The sequence below is a fragment of the Physeter macrocephalus genome, chromosome 4 (assembly GCF_002837175.3).
Source record: "Physeter macrocephalus isolate SW-GA chromosome 4, ASM283717v5, whole genome shotgun sequence".
NCBI lineage: Eukaryota > Metazoa > Chordata > Mammalia > Artiodactyla > Physeteridae > Physeter > Physeter macrocephalus.
In genome coordinates, this window is record NC_041217.1 from 50,565,913 (window position 1) to 50,587,614 (window position 21,702).

Consider the following 21,702-nt stretch of genomic DNA (forward strand, 5'->3'; position numbering starts at 1 on the left):
TGGGATTGACATGTATACACTGATGTGTATAAAATTGATGACTAATAAGAACCTGCTGTATTAAAAAAAATAAAATAAAATTCAAAAAAAAATACTGTGATTCTCTCTCCAGAAATACCTTCAGGCATGGACTTTGGTCACTACCCACCCCCAACATATCATTTACTTTTTATGCCAGATGGCCTCTCAGTCCATGCTTAGGCAGGGCTTACTTTAGAGGCTGAGGTTTTTAGCACAGATTCTACCCAGTAGTGAAAATGTCATAGAAATAAAGGTGAATGTTATTGGGTCTTCCTGGCCATTGGCTGTGGAATTGCAGCTGGCAAAAGTGGAGTTAGCTGATGCTGCTAGCCTTGTGGTGCTCTTAGAAACAGGCAACCCCTTTGGGTCAAAGCCACCCAAAGCCAGGCCAGAAAAGCATGGATTGGATTTCAGTCCCAACCTACTCCTTTGACCAGGCACCTTTGTGCAGTGTACAACCTGTACAACTGTATGTGGCAGCCCTGAGGGTTTGGCTTATGTCCTTTCCCAAAAGAAGCAGAATGAGAAGGCATCCAAACAGCACCTGGTTAGTGGTGCTGTACAGAAGTCTTACATTGCCTCTCTCTCCTCTCTCCACAGAGATCCCCCAGTGTGCTGGCTGCAACCAGCATATCCTGGACAAGTTCATCCTGAAGGTCCTGGACAGACACTGGCACAGCTCCTGCCTCAAGTGTGCAGACTGCCAGATGCAGCTAGCTGACAGGTGCTTCTCCAGGGCCGGGAGCGTCTACTGCAAGGAAGACTTCTTCAAGTAAGTCAGAGCTGGGGGGTGCACCTTGCTCTCCTTGCCCTGATCTAACTGCCTCCCCCATGCAGTGAGGGAGAAGCTCTCAGTAAGGCAGGGTGGGGAGGGCGGGGATCCACCCCGGGTGGGGTGGGTGAATCCTGGTGCTGAGAGGCTGTTCCTCATTGAGGGCCCCCTTTTGATCACTGGCCCCATCACCCCCTGAGGCCCAGAATCTCGGGCTCACTTGAGCTCTGCAAGGGCCATGGGTGGGGAGCCAGCAGGAGGCAAGAGCCAGACTTCTCCAGGGTGGCTGACAAAGGATCCCTGCAAATCCTAGAATGAGTTGCTCTTTCTGTCTTGGTGAGTTGGTGCCTCAGGGCACTTGGCTGTATCATTCCTGTGGCTTTCAGAGTGGTACTTTGAATTTTGTGCCCCAAATCTAGAGGCATCTCTATGGTTGCTCCAAGGGTCTCAGAGAAGTATTGCTCCTGGTAGGGGTTGAGCCAGGCTCAGACAGTGTCATCAACTTCAATGGAAATATGACAAAGAAGACAGTTTTGTGTGACAGTTTAGAGCCCAGACCCTGCCTGGGTTTGAACTCACTTATTAGCAGTGTGCTCTTGGGCAAATTATTTAACTTCTCTGTGTCTCAGTTTGCTTATCTGTAAAATGGGGCTGATAATAATAGGTGTTGTTAGTTTTGAATGAGTCAACATGTGTAAATTCCTTAGGATACTTGCCTGATACATGAGTATTAGCTCTTAAGACTGTCCTTGATTTTTCATTCTGGGGTTGGGTCCATCAGAAATAAATCATGTTGAAACTTTAGGTCAAAGTGAGGGGATCTCCTAGAATTTATTTTCCATGGCATTTAGTTTGAGACTTCTCTCCAAGAATTTATTACCTGAGGCACTTAGGCTGATGCTTCAAATGACGTGGGCCAGCTGGTAACAGCAAAGCCAAGAGCAGGAGGTGGGGCGTGTCTGTCAGCGACACAGAGCCCAGTGTTGGTGGCCCATGGGGTGCGTGGAGTGTGGTGGGACTGCCGGGAGGCTCGCCAGCCCCGGGACACACTGGGCACAAACGAACAAGCCCAGGAGAGATGGTGTGCGTCCTTCAGAGGATGTGTTTTCTGGAGACAGGGAGGAGAAATAGGGAGAAGTGCCAGTCCTGATACAGAACATGATTTCTCACAAATCCTCCCCAAGGTTTAACTGTGGGGAATAAGTGATTTGAATTTCTGAGGATTCTCAAGTTTGGTTAGTCCCATATGAGTTGAAAAGCACTTTAAAGATGATCTTGGTAACCACAGGGGCTGCCTCCATGGCTTGTGTTCAGAAGGTAGGACTCATTGTCACCATCACACTTTGGTCAAATAAGCACTGCTCTCTCCTTGGGAGTGTGTGTGTGTGTGTGGGGGGGCACATGTCTCTGTGTGTGTGTGCATGTCTGAGCTCCCTGAGGGTGGGGCAGTAGCTAGCACAGGCATACCCAATGAATCCTTGATGGTTACAGTTGAGGGGTGGGCCTCTGCTTCTTCCTCTAAGTCTTTTTTGTGGACTGTTCCCCTTTCTCCCAATCTTCCTTTTGCTCTCCCCACCTCTGACCCTCACCTTGTTGCCTTTATTTTGACATTTACATGGTTCCGTCCCCTCTAGCCACATCCTTTCTCAGCAACACGTTTGCCTCTGCCTTCCTCCATCCTGGATGCTGTGGCCAAGCACCATGGCAGCTCTTATGGGCCCCTGGATGGGACGAGTGTCATCGTGTGTCAGGGGAGGAAGGCAGGAGGAAGTAGGTGGGTGGGCCTGGCCGTCAGGGTTTGCTGAGCTGTCCCTGCTTCCAGGGCCAGTGCATCATCCTCCTATTTGGAAATCCTTGGTGAGCTCCAGGGTCGAGCAAGAGGCCACGTTGCCTTCTTGCCCATCTGGGTACAGGATAGGTGCTGAGATGTCCCTGGGTCAGAATTCTGGCTGGGGTTCAGGCAAAGCCTGTCAGGACCACAGACCTAGGGCCCTGTCACCAGAGAAGCTCCTTTGAGCCCTGGCCTTGCCCTAGGGCCCTATCTGACGTTTGGACCTCGACTGGCTGCCTCCGGGTGTGGGAAAGGGAGGTGGCAGCAGCTGAAGTGTAGGTTTGGGTTTGGAAGAAGTAGTGGTAAGGAAAGAGGGTCGCTCTAGACCCGGGAGGAGCCCAGGGTATGGGCTAAGGAGGGATTAGCACAGGCCTATGAGCCGTTAAGCCCAAGACCAGAAATAAAAGTGACAATTACTCACCCAGGCCATTGCCCTGGCCCCCTGTCTCCATGGCCTTGCTTATCAGTAATGTCTCTACTCATCTCCCCACCCCTTGCTGCCCACACACCTCCCCACCAGACCAGCGTCCCCCCCACAGCTCAGCTCCTGACACCCCAACCCCAGCTCCTTCAGCAGGGCCCCCTTTGCCTACAGAATATCCCAGAAGCACTGTGTCGCCAGAGCCTTCCACCCTGTGTCCAGCCTCCCATCCATCTCACTGCTTTCCTTGGGTACCCGATGCCCCCAGCAAGATGCCCCATTTCCCAGCTATTTCATCGTCCAGGGATGAGGTCCACCCCCTCAAGGTCTCCCCATCCTTCCGTGACGGCGAGTCCAGCTCCTCAGTGGCCTGGCCACCTTGCCCCGTGTCTCTCCCGATGACTCAGCACGAGCTGCTTGCTTTGCTCCTTCCTCACGCACCTGTTTGATCTTCCCCATTGGCTTGAGGAAAGGCTTATTAGTCACTCATTTTTCTGTCTTCCCCACGCACCTGGCCCCGAGCCTTGCCCACAGGCCATCGCTGGGTTTGATGCAACAGAGAGTAGGTTACATAGTGAATTCACAACGCACCGTGGGGACCAGTTTCTTCCGTACCTGGCTTGGCGTCCTGTGAGTCACAGAGGCCCAGGATGCCTCCGTTATTTAGCCCCAGTTCTTCTCCTTTCACAGGACTGCTCTGCTTCCTAAAGTAGCCCACTCTCAGGACCGGATCCTCTTGTAAAGCAGGGGCGCTGGCCGCATATTCAGTGCTGAAACCAGGTCATTAACTCTGTGACGGGGCTGCTGGGTGGAGAGAAATTTAAAACTGAAGTGATTCTCCCCACTGCCAACGGAGGGGCAATCAGACACGAAGATCGGGCACCTCTGAAGCCCTAGGGAGGCCACATGGATTTACAGGCAGTCAGGCCTCACCCAGCTTTTGGGGACCATGGCTGTTTGGTACAGGAAGGCACATCTGCAGTACAGTTTGGTATAGCAAGTCACAGTCCTCGGTGAGGACAGGGAGGGAGAATTGTCTACGGTCAGAGTGGCCTCACCTCCCACCCACAGGGGTCTTGGGACCTGCTGCCCACTTGGGGCTCAGGCTGTGATTTGGTCACAGAATGGGTGGGTCTGCTCCTCATTACAGCTCATTAAAGGTCACCAGGCACCTGCTTTCAGATGGCACATGGGCAGAGGGAACACTGGGAGCAGAGACAAGGGGCGGGGCAGGAGGGGAGGGCAGTCCCAGGCAGCCCAGGTCCCTCCCTCGTCTCACGCCAGGCTGCAGGTGTCACCACCAGCAGCCTCGAGAGACGGCCAGCAGGTGCCGGGCGCTTGGATTTGCCCGTCACTTGTGCCCGTGGCACTTGGAAGATGCCTGGTCAGAGGCATCTTCTCTATGCTCCTTGAAGTAAAAGAGAAAAGGAAAAAAGCAAAAGCAGTGTCCTTTTATGATATCTGCCCCAAAGCCCGGCTCGGAGGCAGAGGGCAGGGTTCATTGACCTCACCGATCAACACTGTGGTTCTAAGTTCCAGGATCAATATTTTAAATCTCTTTGCCTATAACAAGGGGCAGGGCCACTGCTTTGCACAATTCCAGGGGCATCTTTTATTCTGTGTGAAGCTTTGTGACTTAAGACTGTAATGTGAGGAGTGCCCCGCTGGAGGTGTGTAATACCCCGGGAGTCGGGGGGAGGACAGAGAGGAAAGCTGGAGGTTGGCTCCCACCCACTAGCTTCCAGCCTGTGAGACGTGGTCGTACTGGTGGCTGGCAGCAGAGGGCGATGTTGGTGTGTGCACAGGCAGAAAGAAGTATTGTCGGAAGGTTGTACTCTGTGGTTGTTAGGTTGTTTGAAGGGCGGGGGCTGTTAAACTCTGTCTTGCTCGGTAACATTGGCTGATTTTTGCTGTCGTTTGTTGTTTTGACTCTTGAAGGTCCTTGGCTCCCCTTCTCCAAAGGAAATAACATTCTGGGGCCTGAGAGGAGAGGCTTAGTTGACTAATACAGTGTGCTTCTAAGATTATTACAATTGGAATCACAAGCCAGGGAGCCAACAACTCCTTGGGTTGCATTTGCTGAGCAGGTCTTTTCTGGACTGTGCATCCAGCGTGTGGAGGATCCCTGGCTCCTTGCAAAAGGACTAGAGACTGGGGAGAGCAGGGGTCTGGGATTTGGGCTTCCGGGTCCCCCTTTTCATCACTGATTTGGTCCTGGGATGAGCCTGGCAGCTCCCTTACTCTGAGGCGTGGTGAAAACAGGTTTTCTGCTCCAGGAACTGGTTCAAGTGCTGGGGTCCTTAGGCAAGTTCCTTAACATCTCTGAGCTCCAGTGTCCTCTGCAGGAAAAAGGGGAACGCTAATGGTGGCTGCTTTAGAAGACCTGGTACACAGTAGCATTTCGCAAAGGGGAGTTATTTTATCAGTAGAGTGGTCTGGTGAACCCAAACGGAGCTTGATTGAATTCCTGTCCTGTGTTTTACCAGCTGTTTGTCAGCAAACAAGTGACTAGGCCTTCCTGAAAACCTCATGCCCTTATCTGTTAAGAGGTGACATTCTAACCCACAGAGTTGCTATGAAATGGGAAGAAGATAGTGTGTAAACTGTGTCTAGCACTGCTGGGTGCTTCATGCTAGGTGCTGCATCTCTGGGTTTCTGGCCCTGGATGTGTTCACCTGACCTGCGGCCATGGAGGACTAGCTGTCAGAGTTCTCCCTCAGGCTGGGCCTGAGCTGACCTCTCCTGCCCGCTGCTCCCTCCAGCTTTGAGACCTTCCCACTGAGATGACTTTGAAAGGCCTAGAACTCCTCAGATGGAGGCGGGGGTAGCCTGGCAGGTGGAGAAGGGTACCTGGCAGTGGGCCGGGGACAAAGATGCCATGCCAATTTACATGAAGACTTGAGAAACAAACCAGTGATGATTATAATATGAAAACAAACAGCTATAGAATCAAAGAAAGGGCAAGAGTCTGTGTACATTTTTAAGGCAAAGCACAGCCTTTAAGAACATTCCAGGCCTGTGGGGAGCTTCAAGCCACGCCCTGGCCGCCAGGTATGTGTGCTGGCATCTGCCTGCCAGAGGGGACCGTGGGGAAGTGTCGGAGGCATTCTGGGGTGACTGCCACTCCGGGGGGGTCCTGTCTAAAACTTTATGCTTCTCTGGGGGTGTCTCCCTGCCCCTGAGGCCCTCACCTGCCTGGCCCTGCGGGGACCCAGCGGGATGGAGGGCTGCTGCGCCGTTGTCACTGGGGAGCTGTGTCCCCTCCCCCAGCCAGTCAGTCTCCAGGCAGTCAGCCTGGCTGTCAGCCAAGGGCAGGTAAGCGGCGTCCTTGGGAACCCAGGAGCTGCTGATTTATCCCCGCAGTTCCGAACAGCCTGTTTCAGCTCCGGCTCGCTCTGAGTTTGGCCCAGCTGCAGGGTAGTTTTGCTGGCTCTGGCCAGGTCTTCGTTAGTGACCTTGGGCCAGTCACTCCGGTGACCAGGGCCTCCATCCCTCAGCTGGGCAGACACCCACAGGACATCGGGCAATATGGGCCTGATGGGCCGATAAGGGGCCAGAAACCTCTCTCCGAGGTGGACGTTGAAGAGGGAGCAGGCGCTGGGTTTGAATCCAGGCTCCGTGTGAATTTGGGGCATTAGACTTCCCTGAGCCTCACTCTCCCATCTCGAAAAAGGGATGGGAATAAAAATGTCTACTTTTCAAAAGTTACTGTGAGGACTGAGTAAAATGAAGTGTTCAGTAGCCATCATTATTGGTAGCTATTCCTATTAAGGCCATGATGGCATATCTATGTAGGGAGGAGAAAAAAAAGAGAAAAGGAAGGTCCTGGGGCAGAGGCTACAAAAGGCCATGGGCCAGACGGGGGTCCTGAGGAGGGAGGTGGGGCCTGTCCAGTGGCAATGGCAGGTCAGGTGATTAGAACAACTGTCCACCTCTCGGTGTGCAGAGCTGCCGTGAGTCTTCCCCACAGGAGACCATCCCTCCCTGTGTGGTCCAGAGCTCTGTGGCAGTGACCGCAGCCCTCAGCCTTCACTTCCCAAAGCGGGGTTCCCAGCTTTGGAACTGGGAGGGTCCCGCCTGTGCTTGTGTGGCCGCCTCTAGCTAGCTTGTACTCTGTTGCCCCAGGAAGAGGCCACTTCAGTTCTGGGGGTGGTTGTGGTCCAATCTGGGGCCAGGTTCTTGCTGAGCCACTTGTTATTTTTGATAACCACATACCTGTTAGGACACACACACACACACACACACATACACACACACTCTAGCAAAATGTGCTTGAAGAACTCACAAGGGGAGGGTCTCTTTGACGTGTGACTTTCCATAATTTCCGAATAGTTTATAGTCTAATTCCCTCGCTAAGCAAATTAAACCTCTTAAGGTAACGATCAGATGGTCCAGATAGTAGCTGTGCGTGCGGACATTTGTAAGATTCAAACACTGGTGGGACCAGGCCCATAGTCATTTGCAAAGGCCTGTAATCGAGGCAGAAGCAATTACTTAGCTGAGCAGTTCCCCCTGGGACCTCAGGCGGTATATCAGGCGGTGATGAGTCCACAGATTATCTGTCTGCCTGCCCCGGAGGCCTCCCGTTCAGCGTGCCTGCCCACCCTCCTGGAGCCCAGGCTCTCAGTGAAGGCCTCCTGACATCTCTGGAACCTGCATACTGGAGACCTTTCTGCCTTGGGAGAATCTGTTTGGAACCAAATAGTTGCAAATCAGCCTGGGAGTCAGATGGCATCCGGGCTGTGGGAACATGGTCCCCAGGCAAAGGGGGATGGGGTGACATGGGAATGGGAGATGGGGGCAGCTTAAAACACACCAGCCGGCAGCAGCAATTCCCGTTCTCTTAATCACTGGGGCCCAACCTCCTCCCTCCTTTACTTCCCACCCCCAGCCACTCAGGTACCGAGACACGGGGTCCCACCTCCCAAAGGCCCTCTCTTTCCATTCCCACGGCCTCTCTCCTCTCTCGGGCCCCTGTCCCCACACCTCTGCACCGCTGGAAGCTTTTCTAATCGGCTGTCCTTCCCCTCTCTGCCAGTCTATGCCTTCCTGCTGCAGCCCATCTTTGGCCACGTTGCCCCCATGGCTCCTGAATCTCCCGAGCCCAGTGCTCAGGAACCCGTGGCCTGGCTCCACCACGTTCCCTGCTGATTCTCCGGCCGAGGTCACATGAAGGTCCAGGGAGAGCTAGTCTCTGACTTGTCGATCTGGCTCCTGGGGTCTGTTGGTGCCCCTGGAAGCGCCACTTTCAGAGAAGCCACAGACCAGCCTTGGACCCTGTGGCGGGCACCATGGGTCCATGCAGCGGGCTGGCCGGGGGTGTGGTGGGAGGGGGTGGGAGGGGGCCTCTGTCCCCGAACGTCCATGCTGCTGCCTGTCTCCGTGTCTGCTGCACCACTGCTGAGAATGAGTCCTTAGGTCTTGAAGGGCTCAAGAATCAACAAGCAAGCTGCAGATGCTGCGAGAGGGCCAAGAGCGTCCAGGACACAAGGTTTCTCAAAGCATGGTCCATGCCACAGCTGTACTGGGGTCATCCGTGTGGAGCTTGTTAAAAGTGTGTGTTCTGGGCCCAGAATCAGGAGTCTGGGGTGGCTTTCCTGCTTCTAAGCAAACATCCCAAGTGGCACTTCTGCACAGGGTAATTTGGTGACAGCTGGGCTAACACCTTGGCAGAGAAGAATTAGTCTGGAGTAAGGAGAGCCGATTAGGTGCCTAGAGGAGAGGAGTGGGAAGGAGGGACGATGTTGTTGGTCCAGCTGGCAGCCTGTCCCATCTGTGAAAAGGGAATAATAATAGCTACCGATAAGGGCTTTTGGGCGCTTTCAATGAAATAGCTCACGTGAAATCCCCTGGTGCATACTGACTGCTTAATGCATGTTCACAAAAATTAAGAGAGATGGGCTGCACTCTCGTAGAAGAGGGTCAGATCCTACACGTCCCATTGCCTCTTGGGAAGCAAATCTCCCCCCAGCAGGGAAAGCGGGGAAGGATGGCTGGGGAAAGGGAGAGTTGGGCTGTAGACCTTTTTCTGCCACTCACTGAGCTGTGTGATCTTGGGCAAGCCCCTGACCCTCTCTGGGCTTCCCCAGTTTGCTTCTGTGTTAAATGAGGAGGTTGGACTAGGTCACTGGTTCTAAAGCTTTTCCCATTGTATTCATCTCAAAGTAATATTGAATGCTTGTTGAAAAGAAAAACATTATATTAAAAACAAAAAGCAGAGCCTGAGGGGCAGTTCTGGTGGGCCTGGGAGCTTTATGTGTGAGTATGTATATGGGGGAGCTGTGTCCGTATTCTCTAAGGCTCTAACATTCTCCAGTGTCAGGCCTTCTCCAAATATGGCCCCCGTCTATGTCTGGAGAAGGCTGACCGTTCTGGGGCAGAACTCTGTGTGCCGTGACATGGCTGTGGTGGTGATATATGTTGGAAATATTGGTACATACAGTAACAGTAAATATCAGCGACTTACCTGTCAAGTGTGGTGATAGATAAAAGAAATACATGGAGGGAAGTGTCAACTGGGAAAAAAATATACGGCCGGCAGTAAATCACCACCAAGCAATTAAAGCATAAAATTAAGTTGTGTGGTATTTTGTTTCCTCGGGACAGTGCACTGCACTGTGGCAGCTCCCACACATGGGAGGCTGGCATGGGCCCGGGCTGGCTTCCACTGACTGCTCCCAACGGCCCAGAGAAAGGAAGAACATTGGGTTCAAATCCCAGCTCCACTGTCTATGGCTGTGAGGCCCCTGGCACGTTTCTTACCCTCTCTGAACTTGTTTTCTCATCTACAAATGGGGGAATTGTGCATTAATGCATATCATAGGAGTGGGTCATTCGCTACGTATGACCAAATAGTCACTGAACACATATCCCGGGCCAGGCACTGCTCCAGGCGCTGGGTCCACTGGTGAACCAAACAGATCCAGCCCCGCTGTCACGGAGCTCGCCTTCTAGAGAGGGGAAAAGACAATAAGATAAATGAACGAAATGCACAGTACATCCATGGGAGATGAGTGCTTTAGACAAGGGAAAGGAAGTGCTGGGGTGGGGTGCAGGGGAGGTGGTTAAGGACTGCCCCCTGAGAAGGATACATCTGAGGGGGGACCTGTAGAAAATGCAGGAGTGAGCCATGTAGATATCTGGGGAAAGAGCTCCGAGCCCAGGAAGCAGGCCGGATGGTGCAGGATCGTAGAGGCCAGTTAGGGGACTTTGGCTTTTACTCTGAGTGAGAGGGGAGCCCCTGGAAGGTTTTGAGCAGGGGAGTGAGATGGTCCGACTCAGGGTCACTGTGTGGAGGATAGACGGTGGGGCAAGGGCTGCAGCCGGGGGTTGCTTTAGGGGAGCTGTGGGCAAGGGGAGAGGGTGGCCTCGGCTGGGGAGGCAGTGGTGGAGACGGCGAGGGGTGGTCCAGTTCTTGGCATAATTTTGAGTGGTGCCAATGAGATTTGCTGACAGATCAGATGCGGGTGTCCGAGGCTGTCGGCCTGAGCAACTGGAAGAATGAAATCACCCTTCTCTGAGATGGGGAAGGTCACTGGAGGAACAGATGCTGGGATCTGCATCTGGATCAGGAGTTTGGTCTTGGGCATCCAAGTCGAGATGCTGAGGACGTCATGGGATGTACCCGTCTGGAGTTAGGTGGGGAGGCCTGGGCTTGGAGGTGGAAGTAGAAACCCCAGGGGTGTAGGGTGGACAGAGAAGAGGTGTGGGAGGTGGAGGAGGGGCTGTCTGAGGAAGGAGCAGAACCAGGAGGGTCGGGTCCTGAGGCCAAGTGAGCGCAGCGTTCTAAGGAAGAGGGACGGCTGATGTGGTAGAAGGTCAGGGAAGATTAGACCTGACCACTGGACTCAGCAATGCCGGGGCTGCGCTGACCTGGTCAAGTGCAGTTGGGGTTGATTTGTTGGTGGCACCTTGACTGGAGCGTGTATTATTCAGGGTTTTCCACAGAAATGCAACCAACAGGGTGTGTGTGTGTGTGTGTGTGTGTGTGTGTAAAGAGATTTAATTTAAGGATTGGCTCACATGATTTTGGAGGCTGAGAAGCCCCAAGATCTGCAGTCAGCAGGCTGGAGACCCAGGAGAGTTGATGGTGTAAGTCCCAATCCAAAAGATGGCAGACTCGAGACCCAGGAAGGGCCAGCATTGCAGTTCGAGTCTAAAGGCAGGAAAAGACCAATGTCCCAGCTCCCGGCAGCCAGGCAAGGGGAGTTCACTCTCACTCTTGGGAGGGCCAGCCTTTCTGTTCTCTTCAGGTCTTCACCTGATTGGATGAGGCCCATCACATTGAGGAGGGCAATCGGCTTTACTCCGTCGACTGATTCAAATGTTAATCTGTCCAAAACCGCTTCCAGACACACCCAGGAAAATGTTTGAGCAAACATCTGGTTGCCCATGAAATTAACCATCGGAGTGGATTCAAGAGAAGACTGAGAGCAGGGGCACTAGAGACCCTGCCTAGAGACCCGTCTTTTGAGGGGTTTTGCTCCAAGGGGAGTAGAGAAAGGGGTGGTAGATGCAAGGAGGTGTAGGGTCAAGAGGTTTTATTATTTTAAGTGGCAGAACTATTGATAATAGCATGCTGTATGCTGCTGGGTAGATGTGGTAGAGAGGGGAAGTTAATGATGTGGGTGGCAAGGGGGCCAGTTGCTGGGTGAATGATCTCATTAGGCAGGAAGGAGTGGACCGCCCAGGTGGGCGGTCGGCCTTGACCAGGAGCACAGCCGAGTCAGCTGTAGGAAGCCGAGAGACCTGGGCAAGTGGCAGTGGGGTGGGGGTGGGGCATGTGTGGACAGGACATTGGGAGTGCCTGGCAGGCCTTTGCTTAGAGCTCCTTTTTTCTCCCGGAAATAGGAAGCCGGGCCGCCAGCTGAGACGGAGGATGAGGGGCTTGAGAGAGAGAAGGTATGGGAAGGTGGGAGGGCTAATGCACTAGGGAAGTGCCCTGTGCTTTCCCGGGCCCTCTTGAGGTCCAGAGCCTGAATTTAAGGGGAGCCCAGTCAGGGAGGTGGTATGTTTCCCCCTGCCCTGTCAGACACCCGGTGCTGCATGGAGGAAGCGGAGGACTGGGAGCGGGCCGCGGGTTCGGGGTGTGGGGGCGAGAGGGGTTCCTAAGGTGGACCACGGAGTCTCTGCTGGGTAAGCGGGGGATGTGAGGCCACAAGGGGAGGGAGGGGCAGTGAGAGGATCCGGGTTGCAGGGCTGTGGGCGTCGGGCTGCCGCGGGGACTGAGCTGGAAGGACAGGACGGTGCGAAGGTTGGAAGTTATTCCTGGAGGCGCCGCAGTTCCCGGTGACACGGTCCGGGGTGGACCATGGGCATGGGTGGCTGAGGAACGGGGGAGGCCATGCCTTTCAGGAGAAGAGGTCAAGGAAACGAGAGGGCAGGGCCAGGAGGGACGGCTCTGGGGACACTGATGCCACTGAGAATTACGGCAGCAGGGACGGCGAGGGCGACAGTGAGCCAGGAGGGAAACTCGCCCCGGGGTGGGGCGTGGGCCGGGGTGACAATGACTGCCCCGGGGAGGTAGCGGTGTGGCCTGAGGGCCGGTGGCGAGGATCAAGTGAGGTTATGTACCACACGGGCACACGGCAGGTGCCTGGTAAACGGGAGCTGCTCTTTAATCGTGTTGGTGACCAGAATATGGTACCTGGCCTGATGGTAGGTCTCAGAACTTAAAATCAGGAATGTGCTGGAACATCTGCGGTGTAGGATTTACATGCACCTGTTTCTAGAAGATGTGGTGCCTGCCAGGCCTGCCTGTCACCCTTCCGACAGTATCCAGACACCCTGAAGTGGAGAGCGGGCCAGGCAGGCCTGTCGAGAGCAGCCGGGGTGGACAGATGAATGCACAGAGGGAACTCAGGCTGAGCACGGGAGCAGAGGGGGAGGGGCCGAGGACACAGGCCTGGCCCTGTTCCCAGGGTCGGGGGCAGGCCCTGCATGTCAGCCATGACGTCTGGTGCATTTCCGGAAGCCCAGGCCCCTCACGCCTGACCTACAGGTGCAGGAAGGTGTTGATGGGACCAGTTGGTGCGTTGAGGTGACCCCTGGGGGGGAAGGCTCTCGGGGCAGCCCCGCATCGCAGGCCTGGGAGCCGCATGCTCGGCGGCTCAGAGCAGCTGGGGATGCTTGAGGGGCGCAGGGCCCCTGGAACCCACTTCCAGTCCAGAGTAGAGGCACACGGCTGGCTGCTCCGTGACGTTTGCTGCCTTTGACGCCCACCGTGCGCCAGCTGTGCTGTCAGAAGCACCGAGTTCAAATCCTGGTCTTTTTACTCTTTGCCTGTGTGAGCCGAGGCCGGCACCTCGCCCATCTGAGCCTCAGTTTCTCATTTGTCAGAAGGCATCATAATCCCCGCCTTTCAGGTTGGGCACTCAGGAGACAGCTGTGGAATGAGTGCAATGATGAGAGCAAAGTGGGGTGGAAAGTTTATGTTTTCGTAAACTTCGGGCCTCATTTCAGCAGGGGGTTCAGTTCCCTTCTTAGAAGAGCTTCTGCCAGGAGCTGCAGTCATTATGGTGAGTGCTAATCCTTCCCCACCTGCTTTGGACACGTGCTTGAAGGAGCAGTTCGTGCACTCATTCCTTCCTGCGTGCATTCATTCACTCCTTCGGTGGGTCTTTTTGGCTTGCCTGCTGCTCGTTGGGCAGAGATAAGAGAATTACCAGTGATGTTGCTCTGAGAAGGAAAGTAACGTTAGCCATTAGCCAGTCCTTCCCTTGTGTTTTCTTTGTCTTTTGGATCAGCTCTAGCTGCTTTCCCCGGGGAGACCGGCTGTCCCTGAAGGCCTAGCAGGCAGGGCTGACCAGAGAGAGATTGTCCTTCTGGTGAGCAAGGCCAGTTCAGTTTGCACCCGAGCAGGCAGGGCCCTGCACACAGTAGGGGCTCAGCGATAGGATGAAGGGAATGCTGACTAGAAAATTCCTCGGAAGTCTCTTCCTCGGCCGGTGTCCTGCTCCGCCCCCCACCCCCCCGCCCCCGCAGCATCCTTCAGATTTGGGCAGGTTGGTTAGACTATTGGTTCTGTGTAGCAGCCAGGTTCACAGTTTTACCTGGTTTTGGACCCGGGAGTTTTAGCCGCGGCCATCTCATTATTGCTTGTCACAGAACAAGCTGTGTAGCCTCCCCAGGCCGTGGCTGCCTCACCTGTGACTCTGGCTGGGCTGAGATCTGGACACTGAGGACAGTGTCGTCATCACATCTGCAGCCCCACAGGACGGCGCCTTATTCTGGGCCCGCTGGCTCTGACCAGAAGTTGGGGTGGGGAGCCCCTCAGGACTGGGCCACGCTGGGAGAACCCTGTGGGCCCAGGGGGTGCACGCAGTCCCCTCAATGAGGGTCCTGCTGGCCGTGCTCCAGGGGAGAGGTAATAAGGAGCAACTTCCACTTACCATCGGTATAAATCCCACAATCAGGAAAATTGCTTCAATTGCTAAAAAAACGCCGGTGGGAAAGTCCATTTATTTTTCATTTTTCTTGTGCACTTGCCACCCTCATGCATGAATCACTGTCGGTATGTAGATTAAATTTATACCCTCGTTATCTTTCATGTCTCTGGGGCTCTGGTGTCAACTAGGTTTCTGGTTACTGAAAGCCACGCCTGCTTTTTAGTGGGAAGAGGATGTGGCCCTGCCTGTGGGCGGGGCCGCTGCAGGGTCTCCACTCTGTTCTGGACTCTGCTCAGCCCTCCCCCACCCCCCCACCCCCCCACCCCCCCGCCGGGCTCCACCCCGTGACTCGGACACAAAATAGGACTTGCTTTTTGGAAAACTCTAGTTCTTCTCTGGAGCTGCTTCTGCTCCAGCCTTTGCAGCAAAGGATTTGGACGCTCAGATTCCGCGCCGGGCTCCACCCCGTGACTCGGACACAAAATAGGACTTGCTTTTTGGAAAACTCTAGTTCTTCTCTGGAGCTGCTTCTGCTCCAGCCTTTGCAGCAAAGGATTTGGACGCTCAGATTCCGGTGGTTTATTTGGGAGGGTTTGCTGTGAGCAGGATGAAGGCATTGTTTCATTTTGAACACCTGCTTTGTGAATTGGCCTGGACTGGATAGACAAACTCCAGGCAATTTGAAAACACACTCGAATAACACATATACAGGCTTCCTTTCTCTTTGTCCTTCAGACACACACACACACACACACACACACACACACACACACACGGAAGAGCTGGGTGCCTGCCTGCCTTCCTCTCTAATACAGGCGTCATGGTTAGACAGCAGTTGTGGAAGAAGCCTGGTTCTCACCTGTGCTCTGGGAGGTTCAGAACCATCTAGGACTGACAGTAGACTTTGTTCTCCCTTCTCAGATTTAGCCATCTCCTTGCATAATCTCTAAAAGCATGGTTCTTTATTCACTGATTTATTTTTCAACAAACTTGATCGCTACTTTTCTGGGTCCTGGACTTGAAATCTGATGAAACCCGTGAAACCCTCTGAAAATTTGTTGAAAGGCCAGGCCCCTCCTCCTGATGCACAGTTTTGAAAAACTCGGGGGTGGTTGACAGAGCCCATCCTGAGCTCCGGGCTGAGAACCCCTGCTCTAAAGAGGCCTGCTCCCATGCATGCCACCGTCCTCACAAAACCGAGGGGCATTCCAGGAGTTCAGAAGCCTGGGATCCTTCCGAGCCAAACAGCTCAGGCCCTCACACCCCGACACCCTCCTCAGATCTCGTCTCAGAAAAGCAGTCCCTGGGGCCACGCTCCTGGCTCTTTCAGGGTTACCCATCTAGACTTAGAGAACCCCACTTATCTCTGTGAACCCTTGCCCCCGGGACGGGGCTGAAGCCGCAGCTGGCCGTGCCTACTCCAGGCCCCTGCAGCCCCCCGGCAGGTATCATTACTGCACAAGAGACCCATCATTCTGCATTAATCTGGGATTCATCATGATAGCCATGACCATAATTAATTTATTTGGTATTAATGGGGATGAAATATGTACTGTCCTTTCAGGGGAAATCAGGCTGCCTATAAGCATTAGTTAAAAGGACCATTAAAATCAAACCTTCCCCAGATCCATTAGGCAAAGTCTTTCATCCTGAAGAAGATGAAGTTCTGCTGTGTGAAATGTCATGAATAATTAGGTTGATTGCTGTTTTAAACTCTGCCCCTTCCTCCCCAACCCTCCCACCTCCCTCCTGCAGCAGAACCCCCCATGCACCCACCGCTTCATCGTCACATCTGCACTGGCCCCCAATTCCCCTCTGGCCTCTACGACCACTGGCATGGCTCTGTGTGTATGGCCAGGACAGGGAACGGGGCTTAAATGACCCAGCTGGACTATAGTTGCAATGGGTCTACTTCTCATCTTTTCCCAACCTTGCGCCCGGGTGGTGGGCACCTTCCTCTTGCCTCGGTGCTGCTCCAGAAAGGGGTAGATGGGAAGAGGTCTGAGGCAGCATTTTTCAAACTGAGGTCTGCAGGGCCCCGCACCTCGAATGGTGGCAGGGGTATAAAACGCAGAGTCCCGGACTCATATCTCAGGGGCTGTGCGTGGGAAGGGGACAGAGGCTGCTACGGAGGGTTTAGTGTCTGCCGGTTGGAGGGGAGAGGCAGGAGAGAGAACCCATCGCGAGAGGCCCGCTCTGCGGCCGAAGTGTGATTTCTCCGGAGCCCCGTGTGGACCCTGGCATGTGGCGTGTCCCAGCCACACGGGCCTCTCCCGTGGGGAGCACGGGAAGAGGCGTCTCACCTGATGCTTTATGCGCATGGGTGCACACAGTTGCCCCGTGGGGCTGGTCCTCTAGGCCTCACCATCAAGCTGAAAAGACCAGGAGGCAGAGGGTGAAACTGCCTGCTCAGTGGGACCTGGAAAATCCTACAGCCCTGGGTGAATTGACGAGCTGTTAATCGGACAGTTGGGTGGCCCAGGGGTGGAGGCCCCATGGACACCCCGGAGTGGTGGGGTGGGGGAGGGACAGAGGAAAAGCGTGCGCAAGCCAGACCCCGCCTCCCTGCCCCGCGCTCTAATCCTTTCACGCTGCCCTGACAGGCGCTTCGGCACAAAATGCACGGCCTGCCAGCAGGGCATCCCCCCGACCCAGGTGGTCAGGAAGGCGCAGGACTTCGTCTACCACCTGCACTGCTTCGCCTGCATCATCTGTAACCGGCAGCTGGCCACGGGGGACGAGTTCTACCTCATGGAGGACGGGCGGCTGGTGTGCAAGGAGGACTATGAGACGGCCAAGCAGAACGGTAATCAGCACGGCCCCTCCCCCCGCCTCCGTGCCGGCTGTGCCCCCTGTCCTGCCTGAGTCCGGGCTGCCCACCCCTCGGAGCCCTGCTCGCCCCCTGCCTCCTCTAGAGCCTTCCCAGATGCCTGCAGGGTGGGAGAACCCCCAGCCCCCAGCCCTTGGCCCTTGCGCTCCACTGAAGCATCAACCGGTTTCCGGCCGCTGAGCGCCTGCCTGTCTCGCGCGCCAGCACGTTGGCTCGGGAGCAGCCGAGGACCTTGTGCCCATCATCTCGAGGCCCCTCCCTTGGGGCGGGGCTGGGAGGGTGCTCCGTCTGCAGTGGGGCTGCTCCTCAGTTTCACATATCTGGGTGCACATTTACCTCCGCACCTCAGAGGCTTCAGTCAGCAAGAGCTCTCGCGTTGGCCTAAGTCACCCTTGGAACGGGTCAGCTCGTATTTCAGTTAACTGTATCCTGTTTCCCCTCTCAGACTGTGGGCTTTTCGAGGGCAGGGACTTAGGGGTGACCACTCTTGTGTCTCCCAAGCCCCTCATATGGGAGCAGATGCTCAGCCAGTCTCCTCGTTCAGGGAGACCCAACCATCTCAACTATCTGCTATTTTATCTGTGCACCCCGCCACCCTTCCCTGGTCACCTCAGGGCCCTGTGCACGGTCTGCACAGAAGCTTGCAGCACAGGCTGAGGCTGATGTCAGGCCCCAGCCTTTAGTAACCACCCCGGAAAGCCTGCCTTCACAGGGGCGGCCTGGGCAGCAGCGGCTCCTGCCCTCCAAGGCCTTGTTCCTGGGCAGCCCTAGGTCTTTCCTGGGCCTTCCCAGGGCCTAGAGAGGGCTCGGACCCTTCCCCCCCCATTCCCCAGCGCTCCCCACAGCAAAGCCAAGCCCGACTCCCCACCTCCTGCAGCCTCACCTCAGGCTTCTGACTCACGGCTGTGCCCTCCACCCTGGCTCCGAATATGGCATTTGGCCAAAGTCAACCTGGGAATCTCAGGCGCACAAACTCGTGAAACATCCAAGGTCATTTGCCTTTGACTAGAATTTTTATCGACTCAGGGTGTTACTGAGGAACACTTTTGTTGACGGCTCTGGGCTGGATGAAAAAACAAAGCAACAACAATTTCATGTATCTCCTTCCAGGTCTTTCCTCGGTCCCCACATATATATTGTATAGATATGATCAATGCATGGAGAAATTAGTCTTTCGCTAACGAATGCAGTTAAAGGGTTTGGGGTGGTGAGGAGGCCCTGTTGGGCGAGGCCGCGGGAGCCGAGCTCAGCCTGGGAGGGACAGCGCGGCAGGGCCTCCTCTCTCTTCTGCCCCCACCCCCAGAGTTCTGGCGTTTGGCATGGACCGCCCTTCAGTCTCTTCTCCTCTTTCTGGGGCCTCTGCAAGCCTGCTCCCAGGCTCTTTGCCTTAATGTATTAATCTGCTCTGGCTCCTTAAAACTCACTCGGTGCTGTTACTTTGGAGTCAGTTATGGTGTCACAGAAGATTAGGGATAAACCCTCAGCGCAGATGGACTCAGAGAGCCCAAGCTGCCCGTGCAACTCTGATGCCCTTCACCAGAGACCCCAAGGATGCAGGCCATCCCCAGGGCCAGCGGCTGCTTCTCGCTGTCAGAGGCCTCCTTTAGACCCTGAGCACGTGCAGCCTGGCGTCCACTGCTGCTGTGGATGGGTCGAGAGAAAGGGGAGACCAGCTGGGGAGGCAAGAATGACCCAGTGGGGCTAACGCTCTTATCGAGGATGGTTTGCCCCGCAGCAGACCTCTGTAGGATGGTGGAAAGACACCGAATTCGGCCTCAGAGGTTGGTGGGCATCTCTGCCGGGTCGTGCACTAACTTGGGGGTTCCCCTGGCAAGTTGTGTACCTGGTTGAGCCTCGGCATCTCAGCTCCATAGGGGTGGGTCAGAGCACCTGTCACATAGGGCTGTGTCCTGAGGTTTCCAGAGGCTGACACTTGTGGAATGGGACGTTCCACGAGGGAGAGGCCAGTGTGGAAAAGAAATGCAAACAGTAGGTGAGATCTGTTGTAGGTTTGCCAGCAGCTGGGGGTTACACAGTGTTTCTGGTCTGTTTCTCCTGCCTCTGGCTGTCAGTGAGGCAGGGGCCACACCATCCCTTGAAATCTGGGTGCTCCTTAGCGCAGCAGGGGCCTTGGTCTGCTGTGGGACATTTGGTTCTCTCTTTTTATGTTTTAATTCCTCCTTGCTAATCTAAACCCTCTTTCAGGCTTAGGTTCCCTCCCTGGTGCTACCCCAGAGACTGAATATCAGCTATTTGTATCTTGGTGTGAATGATTTTGTTCATGTGTTAGTCTCCCTGGATATTTGCATTTTCAATATAATGAGGTGGCATTTTATGCCAGGGACAAGTGCTAGGAGACCCTGCATAATTCAAAACTAACATATTTTAAGACTAATTTTCCCATAGGAATTAATGTAAAAAGTCGGGGGGCCGGCATGTATCCTGGGAGCGCATAAATCCATAACCAGTGAAGTGTATCTTTGCCTTAATGCTACTTTTTATTTTCTCAGCACTATCTCAGTCTCTCCCAGATGCTCTCTCCTAAATTAACAGCCTAGGGTATCATGGTCTTGCTTGGCCTTCCTCATAGCATTTTATCACATTTAACTTCCGTACCAAAGTCATTGATTTTTGGGTACATTTTTCAGCACAAGCACTGCCACCACTACTTAATGAATACTTGGATGATATTGTTATAGGATATAAAAAAAGATTTTAAATTATAATAACAGTGAATGTTAAAATAACAGCATAATAGTCCCCATAATCGCAAGAAGAAAGTTCCGCGTACGTAGCCAGCCATGCGGAACCAAGGGGCCACCAACCCAGGATGACAGGGGTTTGTCCCAGTGGCGCTGCCATCTGGCCATGGTGAGAACAATCTCTAATGCACTAGGCCAACCTATTTTGAAATTAAGCAATTATCGATGAATTGAAAAAATTTTTGGTGGTTTCATTATTTCAAATTTTGTACGTAAAGACCGTATGGATATTTTTAAAGTGCACTATTCCGTATTTGCATCAAGTTCTGTCATGCTCTTCTTATCTCTATAAATACGGGCAGACGGGAGTGATTCCTAACAACAGAATTTAAAGTATTTTGGACGTTTTCCTCAGTGTGTGTGCCTCAGTGGCTCTGGAATCCTTCCTCCTGGTCCTGGGTCCAGGACCCCAGGGAGGGACTTGAGTGGTGGGCTTTGAGGATGACAATGCTCTGCTGGGGAAGAAAACAGCCCAAGGAGGAGAGAGGACTGGGGGCCTTGTCCCCCCTCCGCTGTGTGCACCATTTATCATAGTGTGAGCCTGGGCTTCATGTCATTAAGGATGACTTAATCCTACAATGTGCCACCCACCCAGGCTTCAGAGGGGCGAGGGGACTTGCCCACGTCACTCATTCAATGAGAATGGTGAACCCAGGTCTTCTGACTCCAAGAAAAACCTTTTAGAATTGTTGTGAGGCTCATAGGCACATAAAGCTCTTAGATCAACACCAGGCACACAGTAAACACTTAATAAACATTAGCTATTATTATTGTTGTTCCTAAGAGAGGGTTTTCTTGGGTGGAAAGGAAGAAAGGTAGGAAGATAGGCATGGAGCAGACCCCCTTCAAAGTACACATGTGGGAGGGGCACAAAGAACCCAGAGGGCCAGACGCAGCTGCCCATTCCCTCTTGCTCGACTCTGGGGCTGCTAGGCAGAGAACGGAAGTAAGTCTAAGTGCTGGGAGAGGAACAAACCACTTACACACAGTGCCTCTCTCTGTGCCTGACTCTGACTGAGAATAAACAGCCTTTGACCCACAGGAACTTGATGCTCAAAATCCATTGAAGACAGTTGATCAATCAGCATGTTGTCCTGAACACTCTTCAGACCAGTGTTTTTCAAAAAATTTTGACTATGATCTACAGTAAGAGACTCATTTTATGTTTCAACTCAGCACACATATTCATACAGCAAGCATTGATCAAGTTTCATGAAACAATACTTGCTCTCATCTGCCTCATCCATCCCATCGCATTCATCCATCCCATCCCATCCATCCCATCCCATCCCATCCCATCCCATCCCATCCCATTCCATCCCATCCCATCCCATCCCATCCCATCCCATCCCATCCCATCCCATCCCATCCCATCCCATCCCATCCCATCCCATCCCATCCCATCCCATCCCATCCCATCCCATCCCATCCCATCCCATCCCATCCCATCCCATCCCATCCCATCCCATCCCATCCCATCCCATCCCATCCCATCCCATCCCATCCCATCCCATCCCATCCCATCCCATCCCATCCCATCCCATCCCATCCCATCCCATCCCATCCCATCCCATCCCATCCCATCCCATCCCATCCCATCCCATCCCATCCCATTCCATCCCATCCCATCTCATCCCATCCCATCCCATCCCATCCCATCCCATCCCGCCTATCACAT

General features: G+C 54.0%; 1 protein-coding gene across 1 annotated transcript in view; it reads left to right on the top strand.

Annotated features, from left to right (window-relative positions):
- Window positions 1-21,702, top strand: part of LHX4 (LIM homeobox 4) — a 44,861-nt gene that overhangs the window by 18,230 nt on the left and 4,929 nt on the right. The window contains exons 2-3 of the mRNA XM_007104657.1: window positions 622-793; window positions 17,036-17,238. Of these exons, the coding sequence (XP_007104719.1) occupies window positions 622-793; window positions 17,036-17,238 (375 nt within the window). The remainder of the gene's footprint in view (window positions 1-621; window positions 794-17,035; window positions 17,239-21,702) is intronic.